Raw genomic sequence first — 15,404 nt, 5'->3', positions numbered from 1 at the left:
GCTATGTGGGCTAGACAGACAAACACACACACACACACACACACATACACACACACAGACACACTCACACGCACACACACATACACACACACACACACACACAGACACACTCACACACACAGACACACTCACACGCACACACACACACACACAGACACACTCACACACACACACACAGACACACACACACACACACACACACACACACACACGCACACACACACACACGCACACACACACACACACACACAGAAGGACATACACACTGTCTCGCCTTTATGCATTATTAAAAGATTGTTAAACCAGCATCACACACAAGCAATAAACCACACACGGGTCCTAATCTGCCCGGCTTTGTCACCATGGTGACAAGTGTGTGTCCTGCCAGAGACCAGCTGGTGGACCCTGGCTGTGATATTGCGATGGGAGGGACGTGTGTGTACATGACAAAGAGAGACAAAACAAAGGGAGAACACACATTGCAGCTTGGAGCTTTAGTCTGTTTCTCACATCATTTTCCTGAACACACACCTGACACCCAATAAGCAGAGAGAAAGCACAGCAGACATTAGCATATTGATCCTTGTATTGATTGCCACTTGCAAATGAGTATTTATTCTCCAATTCATTTTAACATCTTTATTGTGGTGGGGGTAGTGTTGACACTCCAGGCAGCGTACCATCTGTTTCTGCCACTCTGCTTCCAGAACTGTAGGGAGCATGCAGGGACAGGTCTGGCTGGCACAAGCAGAGCTATGTGTTTGTCTCAGTCTCATTTAACATGATTACAGACTTTCTACAACTAAAACATCCAGGCCTCCCTTCCACCATTCCTCAATGACTTACTCAGTCTCATGAAAGACTTTCTTCTCGCCCAACCGTCCGCAGTCAGCCCTCATTCACCCACACTTTAGACAACAGCCGCGCATTTGTGCATGTAAATTATATGTTAAATTTCATGCTCACAGAGTATCTTAATTCAGCGTTGAGGTTAGACTTTGCCTGGAATGAGCTTGTGACTAAAAGAGCTGAACACAGTGCTATAAAAAAAAGTCCCCAGCCACGCACTGAAACCATGGGATGTTCTTATTGCACAGTCAACAAATCAGACTTTTAAGACATCCGACTGTTGCAGAAATTAAATTCAAATGACTTGAAAGGGTCATTGATCTGAAATAAACCTTTGGACTTTTTGCTAAGCTCCTGCTGACTGTAACCTTATATTTCAAAGACAGGTATGAGAGTGGTATCGATGTTCTCACCTAACTCTCAGCAAGAAAGTGACTAAGCTTATTTGGCAAACATCAAACTATTCCTTTACATTGACATCACTGTTCTTAATAACAGTATGATCAAATGATTATATTTTGATCAGATGATCAAATGTGAGATAAACTACAACAGCCTATGTAACTACATGGATAAAAAGTATAAGGAAATTATGGGGATTTGTGGTCTGGATCAGGTTCTCTAAGTAAAAATGTTTCACTTCCCACACTGCTTATTTGTTAGTGTTGTTTTTGTCCATGGGTTACAATACATACATTAAGCAAAATAAATAGACCTGTTAAAAAACACATTTTGAAAAATTTGGTCTGTGGCGCTGTTGACTGTAGTATGTTGACAGGCATCCTATGATTGCGTCCATCTAATTCAAATCAATGAGGGTAGGCTAAACAACAGCAGCACAAGCTGCAGCCTCCAAAATGATCATGGAGTTGAATCAACACCTCTTTAACACAGGTTCAACAAAAACTGAACATTATAACCTTCATGAGGGAGGATTAACTGCAGGGCTGTTGTATTAAACTAGTGTATATATATATATATATATATATACTGTATATATTGTAAAAAACATTGTAAAAAATACCTGACCCCTACAGTGAGCGGCTGTGGTGGCTCTGTTATACTGTGGGAGTCATTTTGCTGACATGGTTAGTATGGATGACAAAAATTGATATAAGTATAAATAAATAAATGCAGAAATTAATTATTAAATACATAAATGAATGCAAAAGAAATATATTTTGGTACTGAAAAATGTAAATTCTGCTTTTTTACATTTAGTTATATATGCATTTATACAGAGTTGTTGTGAGTGATCACCTTTATCCTATGATGAAACATCTCGATCCCAATGGGGGTTGGTCTCCTCCAGGATGACACTGCCCTCAGGGGTCACTGAACAGTTTAGAGAGTAGGAAAATATTGTGAATCATATGCTGTGGCCTTAACAGTCACCAGATCTCAAACCAGTTCAACACCTATAGGAGATTTAGGACCGACGTGTTAGACAGAGCTCTCCACCACCATCATCAAAACACCAAATGAGGGAATATCTTTTGGAAGAATGATGCTCATTCCTCCAGTAGAATCCAAAGACTTGGAAAATCAATGCCAAGTGGCTTAACACCTTACTGAGACACTTTATGTTGTTTTATTTCCTTTAATTCATCCTTATGATGATGTCCTGACATTATGTGTATCGTCCATAATAACAAATAAATATTTATTGAAGGATGACTGAACAAAGTAAAGAAGTAGAGTGGAAAGGAGTTTGAGTTCAAAATGTTTTACAAAATGTACAAGCAGATGTAATAAAAGGGGGAATGCAACTTGAAGTTAAGTATTGTGTTAGAATCCTCTTTATTTACATAAATGTAACTACATGTGATTTTACCGTACTAGCACTATACTAAGACTTTACTTTACAACCCACCACAAAGCAGCAGTGGAAACAAAGATAAAATTTGATGCAGATCTTGGATTTTCAACAAGCCCCCTCTGTTGTAAAATCCATGGTAATTGTACTGGAGCGCCCTCTAGCAGCATTTCTCATCAAAAACAGAAAAAAGAGATGGGGGAGGAAAAAGTGGATAAAACTCATTTAGGAAGGGGCAATGAAGTAGTACTTCACTAACATGACTGAACATGACCACTGGTTCCAGCAGAGGTGACACACTCTTGTTATAACTGGATCTATACCTTCATCAGTTTTAGAGGAGATTGTTTACAAGATAGTTATCACAGCTGGATGGGGGCAGAGGATGTGGAAGTTCATCCCGTTGTGCATCACTGGTCATTATTCATCACTATTCATCCATTCTGGGCCAGATCACTGCCTGTACAGGAGATAGGCACACGGTAGTCATCTAGCTGTCGTCAGCCTGGAGCATCTTCTCGATCTCTTGGTCCCACTGGTCGTCTTTGTTGTCTGACTCGGTCACCACCTCGTACTCCTGGAGCTCTTGCTGCAGCTCCTTCTCCCAGTCGGCTGACTCATCTGGGTCAAAAGAAAGGAAAGGTTATGAGCGAGAAAATTATTTTTTTCCTGGACTTTAAAAATACACAATACAGTCACAGAGTGATGTCTTGTAAAACTGACCATCAGGAGAGGGGGTGCTCTCCTTTTTATCCAGCACCAGCTGCTCCATCTCTTTCCTCAGGTCCTCCTGGTTGATGGCTGTTGAGTCGAAAGCGTCGCTCACAAACTCCGACACTCCAGGACTTGTGGACATCTCCTCCTCTTCTTCCTGAGGTGGCTGGAAATGATGCAGACAGGAGTGAAAAAGTAATTCACTGCACGACTCTGGAAAATACATGCGCACACACACGCACGTAGTCTTACCTTTTGTATGTCGCTGATAGAAACTGGTGGAGTTTTTGGTCTGACAGTGTCTGTGAAGTAATGTGAAATAATACAGTGCTGTTAGTTTTACATATGCAAATCACACTCTGCTGTTCGCTTGACTGTGTTCCATGGCTTTTCCCCTGAAACCACAGCTGTGTCTGTGGTTTGTAACAGAGGTTATGAGGAGTACAAGCTGAGATAATAATGAGGTTGGCGACAAGCACTGAAGACTTTAGTTTCAATACTTTTAACACAAAAAAATTCTGAACATCCCTTTCACCACAGATGGTCTTTGGCCAAGAGCTCCATCTACAGAGCTCAGTAATGCTTTACACATACCTGCCCATTTTACATAATTAAGGAGTGTAAAGAGAGTACACCTGGCATGTATGTGCATAAATAATGCATACACCCTTTAACACATATTAACTGGTATTTATAAAGGAACAATGTGTGGTGAGAGTGTGTGAATACTTTTTTTCAAGAGAAGCCACTGGTGATATGGTGCAAATGAACAATAAGGTGAGGGATGGAACATTATTCATTAAGGTGGTTCAACAATGTCATTGAGTGCCTGTTATTTTTGAAGTTATTTTTGGGGGGATTTTTATGGTTTTATATGACAGCAACAGTGGAGACACACAGGAAGTACAATACGGTCCGGCTGGCCAGGAGTCAAACCGGGGACCTGCTGCTCAGAACTGACTGCCTGATATTTTCTGTACAGTGTTGGAAAATTCAATCAAAGGCACATGTATAAACTTTATTTTAATTTTGTGAGATTGACATTATTATTCTCTTATTGAAGGCATCGTTTTATTAACTTGTGTTGACACTCTCTTCATTTTATCCTCAGTTGTGAAGTGTTAGTGCTACATCAGATATCTCTCTGACATTTAACAATGATTTAGATATTGCCGCCAATGGTGTGTGAATTCTGTTTGTGCACATGTATCATTAATGTGAATTAATGATCGTGTTGGAGTGGTGGATCAGGCAGAAGTATTGACATGCAATGTGCACCTAGTTCATCAATGATTGAGGTTTCTAAAACAGACACGCTGCCTCATGAATCTGATGAAAACAATGTGTAAACATATTTCTGGAGTTTTAATCGCAAATCTCCACAGAGTTTTATATGCATTGGTTGCTGAAGTTTGTTCGGTACCCTTGTGAGATCCAAGGATTGTCACAAAGAAACAAATGCAGTGGTCCCTATTGATATAACAGGTGAAAACGACCCTGCAGATCGTCTCTGCCGTGTCTGACCTGTAAGGACGACGTCCTCAGGTGAAACACCGGCGCCTCTGTCCTCATCGTCCTTCTGCTGCTGCTGAGCTGCCAGCGCTGTGAGCTGAGCCGACTGCTTGATCAGAGACACCCGGTAGAAATAATTCCTCCAGAACACCTCCTCCTTCACGCTGTCGAAAACAAACACATCACCATCTATTCTGCGAAATCGTTTCAAAGATGATGCCACAGGTCAAAGTAACTGTGTCCTGTTAACACACTTGCAGAAACAATCACATAATGTAAAGTGTATACTGTACACACACACACACACACACACACACATACACACACAAAGTTGGAACACTACATACTGTTTGGGAACCAGGTCGAAGCGCATGCGGTTAAGGAGCTGGTCTTCCTCCAGCATCACTGTGGCCAGAGGATACATCTGCTCCATGTCGAAGTGGAACTGAACACCAGCCGGAGGGTCCCGCAAGAAGTTCCTCTTGTCCTGGAATCAGCAGCCAGAGAGCTCAGTTTGATCATCAGAATGTCACACACGTAGTAATAACACATTCATATAGTCGTGTCTTTGCTTACAGCTGACAGAGCAAGGATCTGTTGCTGGATGGTCTCTTCCTCATTGTAGCCAACCCAGGGAGGCACTGCTGCTTCTAGACACACACGCACGCACGCACGCGCACACGCACACGCACACGCACACGCACACACACACACACACACACACACAGTGATATGCTGTAAAAATTCCCTGTAAAGCACTTTGAATTGAATGTCACTAACCTGTATATAAGGCCTTATAAACAAAGTGTGACTGACTGATTTAATTGTATTTTTTTTTTTTTAAATGAATGACTGTATTATGCTTGAAAAAAAAATCCTTGACTGGAATTTCTGGGTTTTGAAACTCGACTACTGAACGAAGAGGATGATGCTATTACCAAACAGCTCAGTGGGCTTGTTCCATTTTCAGTCTGTAAACTACCTCATGAAGGACTTCAAAATTTTTATGGATCATGCTTCTTGTTCTTCCTTATATATCTTAAGAAGTTGTTCCCCTGTATATACTGTACATGCATGTATAAATGTTCATGTACTGTATATGTTGTATGACTAGAATCCTACTAGTTATCAGGAGTGTCTTTATCATATTTTTCCATAAAGCAGGACAATGCTTAGGATACAGTTTTCCACAGCAAATGACATTTGAGTCTTTGTCATTTTGTTGCTATTTTCCCTGGAGGTTTGACATCTGATGTTGTATTTTTAGGGATCATCAGGATGTAAGGATTTGGGCAAATTGTTAGAACATTAAAAAAATACTCCACCCAAAATCTATTGTTCGATCACCTCATGTTGACTTAACATATGTGGCAATACAATATTTGCACTTTGATCCACTACTGAGAACAGAGGCTGGTGTAAGTTTGGATTAATAGTATAGTGATTACAGTGGATTCCAGTAATGACAGACACATTTTGGAAGAGTACCACTTCAAGTATTCACTAAAACTACAAATCCTCATCGGTCCAATAAAGCTGTATTAATAGTCTGTTCAGAACACAGTGTGTTCCTGTTGGATTCAGCTTTAGCTTCTTCCTATTGACAAAATGTGACATGTTACGCCTCATTGTTACTTTACTGACACTTTACTTTTCCACTGTCTCACCATCATTTCTCATCAAGAATTCTGTGTCATACTCACCATTTTTCCCACAATACTCTGTGATATGCAAAGAATGTGACTTCACTGGAAGCTAGTTTACTTTGTAAAGCAACGCTTTTTAAAAGAATAAAAACTCATTTCAGAGAGATCACATGTAATTGGCAATTTACTGAAAAGAAGATTCTTTCCCTTCTTATTTTACCTGATTTTTTTGCTTTTTTCTCTTGAACAAACTTCTCCTGCTCCTTTTGGAAGTCTCCAAGAAAAGTCTGCAAATACACACACACACACACACACACACACACACACACACACACACACACACACACACACACAGAGCTATACTTAATGTCATGTCATATAATGATAATGTCATGTCATGCTGAGCACATAGCTCAACAACATGCAAAATCTTTGATGTTCCACTTATGAACCCAGAATTGCCTGTCTCTTCTAAATGCTGCATAACTTGTCAAACAAGCCAATAGAGCAACATGCCTTGTCTATGATGCCGTCAATTTTCCCTTCTTCCACAGTCTTCTTGATGGTCTGAGCTGTCTCTACCATTGACTCAGAAATTTTCTTGGTGGCACTGGAGGCAAAACTGAAGATGAAATCTTCAGATGGAGGAGGAATAGGAGGAAATGGGGTGGTTAAAAACAGCATCTGTTATTAAAATACACCACTACAACACGAGTAAATGTATTAGAAGACAGCTAAGTTTGTCCTGGACAACAAACAACAAAGTTGAAGACGAAAAACCTTAGTTAGAATAAAAGGATGGGGGAGCCTTTCACTAGGAATTACAACCTACTGATTTAATGGATTTATGAGGAGTTGATACAGAGGCAACAAAATCCAGAAGCTACTGAGAAGCTAATTTTCTGACGACCTATCTTGACGTTAAATAAAACCACTTCGCAATAACAGCGAGGATAATTTAAGGGAAAACAGTCCTTTCTCACCACCCAGTCCTTTGCTGTCCTCGGAGTTCTCCAGGTTCGTCTCTGGTTCTCCATCCTGGTCAGCTGGTTGCTGTTTGTTTACCTCGTTTTGTGCCTCCACCACCTTCTCTTCCTGCTGCACGCTCAGGTTTTCTTTGTCGTCTGACGTCTTCGTGTACGTTGGGTTCTCCAAACCCAACCACGTCCCCAAACCTTTGAACATGTTGGTCAAAATAAAATAACTGTTCGTTTAAAGATGAGGAAAAAACAACAATCTGTACAGTGGGTGATTCTTGACTTTATGTAACCAGGAACTAAACCGACAGGTTTTCTTCTTCCCTGGTTGCTTTTTGTGCAGTTCAAGTTGTGTGTTACTCCCACCCAGTGGTTAAAAGGTAAAATTATGCCGTGCTCCGTACTGCACATTAGGTGCTTTTGTCGGATATAATTTCAAAACATACTACAAAATTTATTTATTAAATAAGAATACAAAAATATTCACCGTAACAAACCCTAAAAACTCTAAGTATTTAAGGTAACATAATGTGTTGAATTATATTAGTTTATCTGTGATATCGACACTTTACCAGCAGGTGGCGGTAATGAGCCCAGAGTTGTTGCACATCCTGTAACACAACAAGACGAGGAGAGGAAGCCAGATCAGTGAATTCATGACAGGCAACTCTGAGGTCAGTTTGCTATTCATCACCGGTTCCCTTAATGTCGTGTGATTTATGTCTCTGTGTCTTATGCTTGATGCAGAAATCACTGTAATGTATGTTGTTCCTCTTAAAGCTGATCTGAATTTTGTTGGAACAGAAATTAAATGGAAGGATTAGCCGGTCTGCTAGGCCGTTTACTTGGAGGGAGACGAAGTTCTACCAGATTCCTTACAAAAAATCAGTCACTTAAAACGTAGTGAGTTTAAACTTAAGTTTTATAGTGATTAGGAAATAACTCAAAACATTTCAGGATTAAATGATATGTTGTGATTCAATCGGCATATAAGGGAAAGCCATTTATTGGAATGAAATGGTTGGTTGGTGTAGTTTATTGGAGTCAGTCACGGTTTGTAAGATAACGCTAACTTGGTTGAAAGTAATAAACGGACAGAGCTGGACAAAGTACACAGCTCAATTACTTGAGTCAAAGTATAGATCCTCCTATTTAAACATTACTCCAATACAAGTGAAAATTGTTGAGTCAAATTTTTACTTGAGTTAAAGAACTGGAGTACTTTCTTTTAAGAAATACTAGTACGAGTATTCGAAAGTAAATATTTTATGTAAAAACATTGTTGTATTGTCCCAGTGTAGGAATTGGCTGTGATCGGTTTCTCTTGTTATTAGCACAATGTATGGGCTGTCACATTTTCAAAATAAAATTAAATAAATTCCGCTGACTAAAAGCTCTCCTTCAAAGTAAGAGTATTTTATAGAAATGTTGTGGAGTCAAAAGTACAATATTTGTCTTTTAAAAAAAAAAAAAAAAAAAATATATACTTAACTACAGTACACAAGTAAATGTACTTTATTCCTGTGCACCCCTGTAGACGGATTATTCAAATAGATAGTTTCATATACAAACCCAGGCCTAATGTCAGGATTGGAGTGAGCAAACACGCCTAATACAACTTAATATCTGACAAGAATATCAGTGAAAATATGCAATTAGTTTTTAGGTATAAAATAATTATTGTTCTCCAACCAGGTCTTGTTGTATATTTTTTCTTTATTTCAAAGAGTTATTATGTCTTTTTACAGGTGAAAAATGAAGACTCTGATGGTGTTCGATTTTGACCACACTGTGGTCGATGACAACAGTGATACCTGGGTGGTCAGGTAAATAATGTATTGATTGATTCAATTAATTAATCACTGTAATATCCATCACAAATTGTAAGGTATAGGCTTTTTATGCTGCAAAATGCATACAAATCTATAATGGTACTGCTGCAAGACTATTATAAATCAAAATCCAATACTGACAGAACCACAGATGAAACATGATTTTCTATATTGTAATCACAAGCAACATCACTGTTTACTGCATAGTGGATCTTTTGTTTTTTGGGTTTTCAGATGCCTTCCAGGTCAGACTCTTCCTGACTCTGTGAAGAGTTCCTACGAAAAAGGCCGCTGGACTGAGTACATGGGCAGAGTGATGAACTACATAGGTGAGAATTAATTGTTGTTCTTTCATACATGCATAGAGCTGCACAAAATATTTTACATTAATATTTTTACTTACAACCTGCTCATTCTTCAGTTCTCTGACCTTTTTTTGTCTGTCCATCCAGGTGAGCAGGAGGTCAGCCCTGACAGGGTCCAAAGTGTGATGGAGACCATACCTTTCACAGCTGGAATGACAGACCTGCTGACATTCATATCACAGAATAAAAGCACCATTGACTGCATAGTCATCTCTGACTCCAACACCATGTTCATAGAATGGATCCTCCACGCAGCTGGGCTCCATGTGGCTGTCGACCAGGTTTTCACCAACCCGGCTAAGTTCAATGAGCTCGGGTACATGGAGGTACAATGCTACCACTCTCACGAGTGCAATCGATGCCCCGTCAACCTCTGTAAGAAAAAAGTCCTGGAGCTTTACCTTTCAGAGCAGTCTGACGGAGGTGTGGAGTATGAGCATATATTTTACGTGGGAGATGGTGGGAACGATCTCTGCCCTAGTTTCTGTCTGAGAGGGCATGATGTTGTGATGCCCAGGAAGGGGTACACCCTGGAGAAACTACTGGCCAAACTGGACGGTCAGGAAGGTAACAGCTCTGTTAGGGCTAGAGTCCTTGCCTGGAGCAGCGGCACTGACATCCTCCAGGAACTGAAAGCAAGCATGCAGTCTTAGAAGGGCCCATGGAGTAGAATACTTGATGGACTTCTTTGTTGCTTTTCTAGCCAATATTGTATTTGCACTGGAGGGAGCGTCTTCTGCTCCCTGTAATTGTTAACATTTTTTGTCACAGTATCAGGACAGTATTTATGATTTTAAAAGTACAGCTTTAATGAAGGCAGACACGTCAGCCCAATTACAACACAAATATCCTACAAAAACAATATTTACATGTGCAGTGTATGATGGACACTGGATTGTGATTCAGATGTTAAATTTAGTATTGTTTTCAAAATGTTAATTGTTTTCTGGGGCAGGATCCAAGATGCAAGGAAGTGCTCTGGAAAGAAGGACTTACAAACTAACTAGGATCTAAAAATAGTGAAATTCAGGGAAATCTTGGATTTTACACTCCATGAACAGGTTTTACAGAAAAAGCCCCTGTTTAATACAGTAGCTTGAATGAAAGTACAGTATCTCTTATAATGGCAACTCCTGTCATGAAAGTAACCTGCAATTTAGTGGGCCTGTTTTAGTGCAACAGACATTTTCTTTTACAGCAAACATTTTGAGTTGTCATAGTAGAAGTGAAGGTGTTACTAATAATATTAAGTGGATCCATTATCCCAGTGAGCCAGAATGAACAATACCAGGACCTTATACCTTAAGCAGCTAAATGGAATTCAGCCATTATTCATTAGCCCATTGGCACCTGTGCTTTTCAAGCTGTGACATGACAAAATGCCTTTAGTTAAAAAGGCATAATATAGTCAATAAGTATAATTTTAGATCAGGGCTGTAGCCACCATTTTAATGTAACACCTCTAAATTAACTTACTGCAGTTTCCTTATAGGGAAGATTCAAGAAATTTTTTTTCCACTGTTGAAACATCTTTCTAGTTTCTGTTCAAAATTCAAACTGTCTTGACACATAAATTGCTCAGAATATGTCTTAACCTCACAGCTGAAACTATAACACCACTTCTAGAAAGAAGAAGAACTGCCACACTGCTGCAACCCTTTATTTTAAGATCACACTGTAGGAGAACATGTACATAACCGAGCGGATTATGTATTAAACACAGCTGGAGTTTTATATTTATTTGCCTATTTTACCTTAACTCTTTATAGAATGTTTATAATATGAGCTGCTCTGTGGCTGTAAATGTCTCTGCCCTCGTTGATTTTTTCATACCTCAGGTCTGTGGTTTGAAGTCGTATATGAAGCTACCTGTTAGATGCTAACTGTTAAACTAACAGTTTATGAAAAATGAACAAAACGTCCAGGTTATTTTAGTCCTGTTATACAATACCCTGCAGGTGGATAACCTTTAAAATTGACGTCCGTCCATCTATGCTTCACATGTTTGAGAAAGTTTCAGGTTTTATTCAGTAATATTATCCAGATCCACAACATGTCCTTGTTAGCTTTGGAAAAGTATTGGTGTTTCGTCCAGGTTTATAGCCAGTATACAGTATATTATCAGGACTGAGTGCAGGTAACATATACTTGACTCAGTCCAGTATTGCTGTTGAGGTGGATCAGCATTGTTCATGAGATTTGTTGTTGACACTGTCATGAGGCAACATGTTAAAATTTATTTTTTTATTCTTGCTCTTGTAATTCTAATGATGCAATTAAAACCAGAAACCTCTTGGGCCCATTTTTTCTTTATGTACTGTTCACTGAGTGACCACTAAAAGAGGCAGTAATGCAATCAAACATCAATGTAGCAGTCCATTATTTAATAATGGCTTTGTGAAAGTGCTGTTGGATTGCATTATATAGTTACATTTCTATACCTTGTACATTGTTACACAGTCATTTCACAGGAGAAGTGAAAACTTTCACCTGCTGTTGGCGCCAAAGGAAAGTTCAGGGGATCACCAGAGACAGTGGGCTTCATTCTCTGGAGATAATGAGATTAAAAAAGAAAAAATGTATGAAACCTACTTAAAGTTCCTGAGGAATCATTTTTGTTGTCTTTATTGTCGTAACTTGTGCTGTCGTCACCTACACTTCAACCAGTGGGTTATTGGGCAACTGATATATCCATCCTGTTCAAATACATCCTGTGAAAATGCAAAGATATTCCTTCCCAAGACTGACAGAAAAACAAACAAACAAACAAACCCCCAAAACACTAGACTGGAACAAATGGATAGGGATTTTTCTTCCAACAGCTCTTGCCTAAGATCTAACCTGGTATTATGGTCCAAGTCTCAGCAGGCTTTGTTTACTTTCTGAGTTCTCCCTTCGGTGGGAAGAGGCTTTAGTTGAGGCTTGCTGTATTAAAGGAAGATGCTTAGTTGCATAAGTAACAGGCACAACAGTGAGGCTGTCAAACTGGGATGCACGTCTTGGAAGTTTGGACTAGTTTACTCAGAAAGTTTGGTGTTGAGGCCAGAAAGATGGCGCAGAAACGGCTGATGACCAGAGATTTTACTCCCATCATGTTATGAATTGTTCCATTTATGTTATTATGGTCACTATAGTCACAGTTTTGGGATTGCCACATTCACTGTCATCCCATGGATAAACCTAATATTTGTTTGGGGTCTTTTATAAAGTAGTATCAGTGCATCTACCTGGATGGCTCAATAGACCAGCATGCATTGCAGCCAAAAGGAATGTTAAGTTTTAATGAAGGTGCTGGGACCCTTTTTATCTAAAAGTGTAAATGGACCTATGAGTGGAATTTTCTTTTCATAGATCATCTAGAGCCCTTAACTTTCTTTCATAGTATTTTAATGTTTTTTAAACAGTTTAGACAGTTTTATTGGTGGAATAAATGTTGCTAAATTTGTTATTTCAGTGAATGTTATTACTTTTGTATAACAGCCTCTTGTATTTTTTTTTTTTTTTGTTATTTTCCACTGAGATTAATTATGAGTGCAGTAGTTTGCTGTATTTCTTGTCATGGGCCAATTTTATACCAAGAACAGTCAGGCTCACTCGCTGTTTATTGATTAGTAGAAAATATGAGTCATTTTTAAAAATAAGAAATGCCAACATTCACAGGTTCCAACCTCTCAAATGTGAATGTGAATATTTGCTGGTTTCGTTAATCTTATATGACTGTAAACTGAGGATCTCTGGGTTTTGGACTGTTGACCAGACAAAACCAGACACCAGAGGTAGTCACCTTTTCATCTTATAAACTGTCTATAGTGACTTTTTGAACCACCTTTATTTAGGAACCTTTCCTCTTGCCTTAATAGGCCTATTGATTAAAATCTGCTCAAGCCTAAAGGTCTTTTGAGTGAACCCTCCCCCTGCTGCATGCCTCTCCTTACAGCCTCTATAATCTCACTTCCAGTTCTATTGACAGCAGTAGTGACAATGTGGAATGTGATGCTGGTTGATTTAACAGTGCCGTGTCAGAGGTCAAGCCTTAATAAGGAGCAAACCACAACAGGACAGACTGCATCATTCAAAGCCTTCAAGCTCTGAAGGCTCATCAGTGACAGCTGCGTCGAGGTAGAAGCAAGATAGCCTGAGCACTGCTGATTGGGTCTCTGAAATAAAAGCATGTTTTTTTACTTGTTGAACAGGTTAGCAGTTCTTGTTGTTGGGCCACCAGTTGGGAGCTAATTAGAATTGTGTTATGCAGTGTTTTGTCCTTTAACCAGTAACAATGCATAAAATTCAATCAATTGATAAAATGTTGAAATATAGAGTGGAAGTATAAAGTAACTGAAAATGGAAATTTACTAATACATTAAAATTGTAAGTAAAGTACTATAAAGTAAATATAATTCCGGCTTGCTTAAACTGGCAATGTGAAAGAATTGGTGTCAAGTGTCAAATTCATACTCCAAACAAATGGGGGACAATGTCCACCTCTACTGTAAGAATTGAGGAAATGCACTCTTTGAGTTCAGTTCTACTGGATTTCAAAAGTATTTGCAAAGATAACTACTAAACTAGTTATCTTTCTCACAGATGAAGCAGATAACTACTTAACTAGTTATCTTTGCAAATTCTTTTGAAATTCAGTGGAACTGACACCAAATCCTGTGGTTGACCAGGTATATTACGGCCATTGTCCATTTACATTGATGCTTCAGCTCAGAATATGGCTTTGTTTAGGAAACGCTTTCTTTTTTTATTACTGTAGATTCACCACACATTTTAAGCTCATTTACAAGAGGGACCATGTGTTGCATAATAATAAGAATAATGCAAAAGCCAATATTGTACTTTTAATAAACAGTGTATTAAGGATGTTTAGAGCAAGTGTGTCAATGAAGCTCATTGACACACTTGCTCTAAACACCCTTAATACACTGTTATAGTTATAGTAATACTTTTCTAATATGTTTGCCATTTGTGTTATAGCAACAGCTCTTTGAGGGAAACTGGATCTTTAGGAGAAATTCAACACTGTAATTTAACACCACAACTGATGCATGTATACAGTATATATTACATCACCATAACAGCATTTATTATGCATGAAGTGTTGATAAATATTTAAAGGAGCAATCCTTGATAAATCCTCATGAGCAATTTACATCCCTCTTTTTCTGATACATTACACATTTTCCAAAATACACCATTGCATCATAACAAATGTCCTTATTACAATTTACATTCAGAAGATGTCATTTTAATATTCATTTGCTAATATGCTAGAGGGATGATTATTTCATTTTCGGCCTGTAAGACAAGGAAAAAACTGAAGATAAAACAATGTGTTAATGGCCGAGCTTAAAACTAAAGAATGAGCTACAGTATGTTGATTCTCAACCTCCTACCTTATTGTAAGAAATAGCTTAGATAGCCTTTTAATGCAGGATGAGAAGACCAAACTTAGATTTGCCAGACAAAGACTTTATGAACATGGGAATAAAAGGGAGCCATTTGTGAAGTTCAGAGTAATCGCATATATGACAACAAGCTCATAAATGACACCTTGAAGACATTCTACTGTAAGCTCTATATATCTGAACAGCCAAATGATGCATTTCACTTAATGGAAAAATTCTTCTCTCCGTTCAGCCTGCCTGCTATAATAGAGCAGCAATCTGACCTTAACACCTCCATTTCCA

General features: G+C 38.8%; 2 protein-coding genes across 3 annotated transcripts; one reads left to right on the top strand and one right to left on the bottom strand.

The window, feature by feature from the left end:
* Positions 1-2,630: 2,630 nt before the first annotated feature.
* syap1 (synapse associated protein 1) lies at positions 2,631-7,835 on the bottom strand. 2 transcript variants are annotated; one of them, XM_056382729.1, is made up of 9 exons: positions 7,521-7,835; positions 7,054-7,172; positions 6,758-6,824; positions 5,468-5,538; positions 5,239-5,378; positions 4,904-5,055; positions 3,632-3,681; positions 3,389-3,545; positions 2,631-3,286 (listed from the first exon to the last, which is right to left on the bottom strand). In XM_056382729.1, the coding sequence occupies exons 1-9, from the start codon at positions 7,720-7,722 to the stop codon at positions 3,156-3,158; spliced, it is 1,089 nt and encodes a 362-aa protein (XP_056238704.1). In that variant the 5' UTR covers positions 7,723-7,835; the 3' UTR covers positions 2,631-3,155. The 2 variants fall into 2 exon arrangements, with proteins under 2 accessions (XP_056238704.1, XP_056238696.1); XM_056382721.1 differs by having other exon boundaries at positions 5,468-5,541; positions 7,521-7,834.
* Positions 7,836-8,125: 290 nt separating this feature from the next.
* Positions 8,126-12,008, top strand: phospho2 (phosphatase, orphan 2). The gene is made up of 4 exons (XM_056384538.1): positions 8,126-8,188; positions 9,263-9,340; positions 9,581-9,675; positions 9,799-12,008. Exons 2-4 carry the CDS (start codon positions 9,270-9,272, stop codon positions 10,362-10,364), a joined length of 732 nt encoding a protein of 243 aa, XP_056240513.1. The 5' UTR covers positions 8,126-8,188; positions 9,263-9,269; the 3' UTR covers positions 10,365-12,008.
* Positions 12,009-15,404: the final 3,396 nt, after the last annotated feature.

The sequence above is a fragment of the Seriola aureovittata genome, chromosome 1, assembly GCF_021018895.1.
Source record: "Seriola aureovittata isolate HTS-2021-v1 ecotype China chromosome 1, ASM2101889v1, whole genome shotgun sequence".
Classification (NCBI taxonomy): domain Eukaryota; kingdom Metazoa; phylum Chordata; class Actinopteri; order Carangiformes; family Carangidae; genus Seriola; species Seriola aureovittata.
This window is presented reverse-complemented; position numbering and strand designations above follow the sequence as displayed.

Coding starts and splice junctions, on each gene's coding strand:
- syap1 (XM_056382721.1), bottom strand. CDS start 7,722: ATGTTCAAAGGTTTGGGGACGTGGTTGGGTTTGGAGAACCCAACGTAC. Junction 7,173..7,520: donor GGACAGCAAAGGACTGGGTG/GTGAGAAAGGAC, acceptor CTCCATCTGAAG/ATTTCATCTTCAGTTTTGCC. Junction 3,546..3,631: donor CTATCAGCGACATACAAAAG/GTAAGACTACGT, acceptor CATCATTTCCAG/CCACCTCAGGAAGAAGAGGA.
- phospho2 (XM_056384538.1), top strand. CDS start 9,270: ATGAAGACTCTGATGGTGTTCGATTTTGACCACACTGTGGTCGATGAC. Junction 9,341..9,580: donor AGTGATACCTGGGTGGTCAG/GTAAATAATGTA, acceptor TTGGGTTTTCAG/ATGCCTTCCAGGTCAGACTC. Junction 9,676..9,798: donor CAGAGTGATGAACTACATAG/GTGAGAATTAAT, acceptor CTGTCCATCCAG/GTGAGCAGGAGGTCAGCCCT.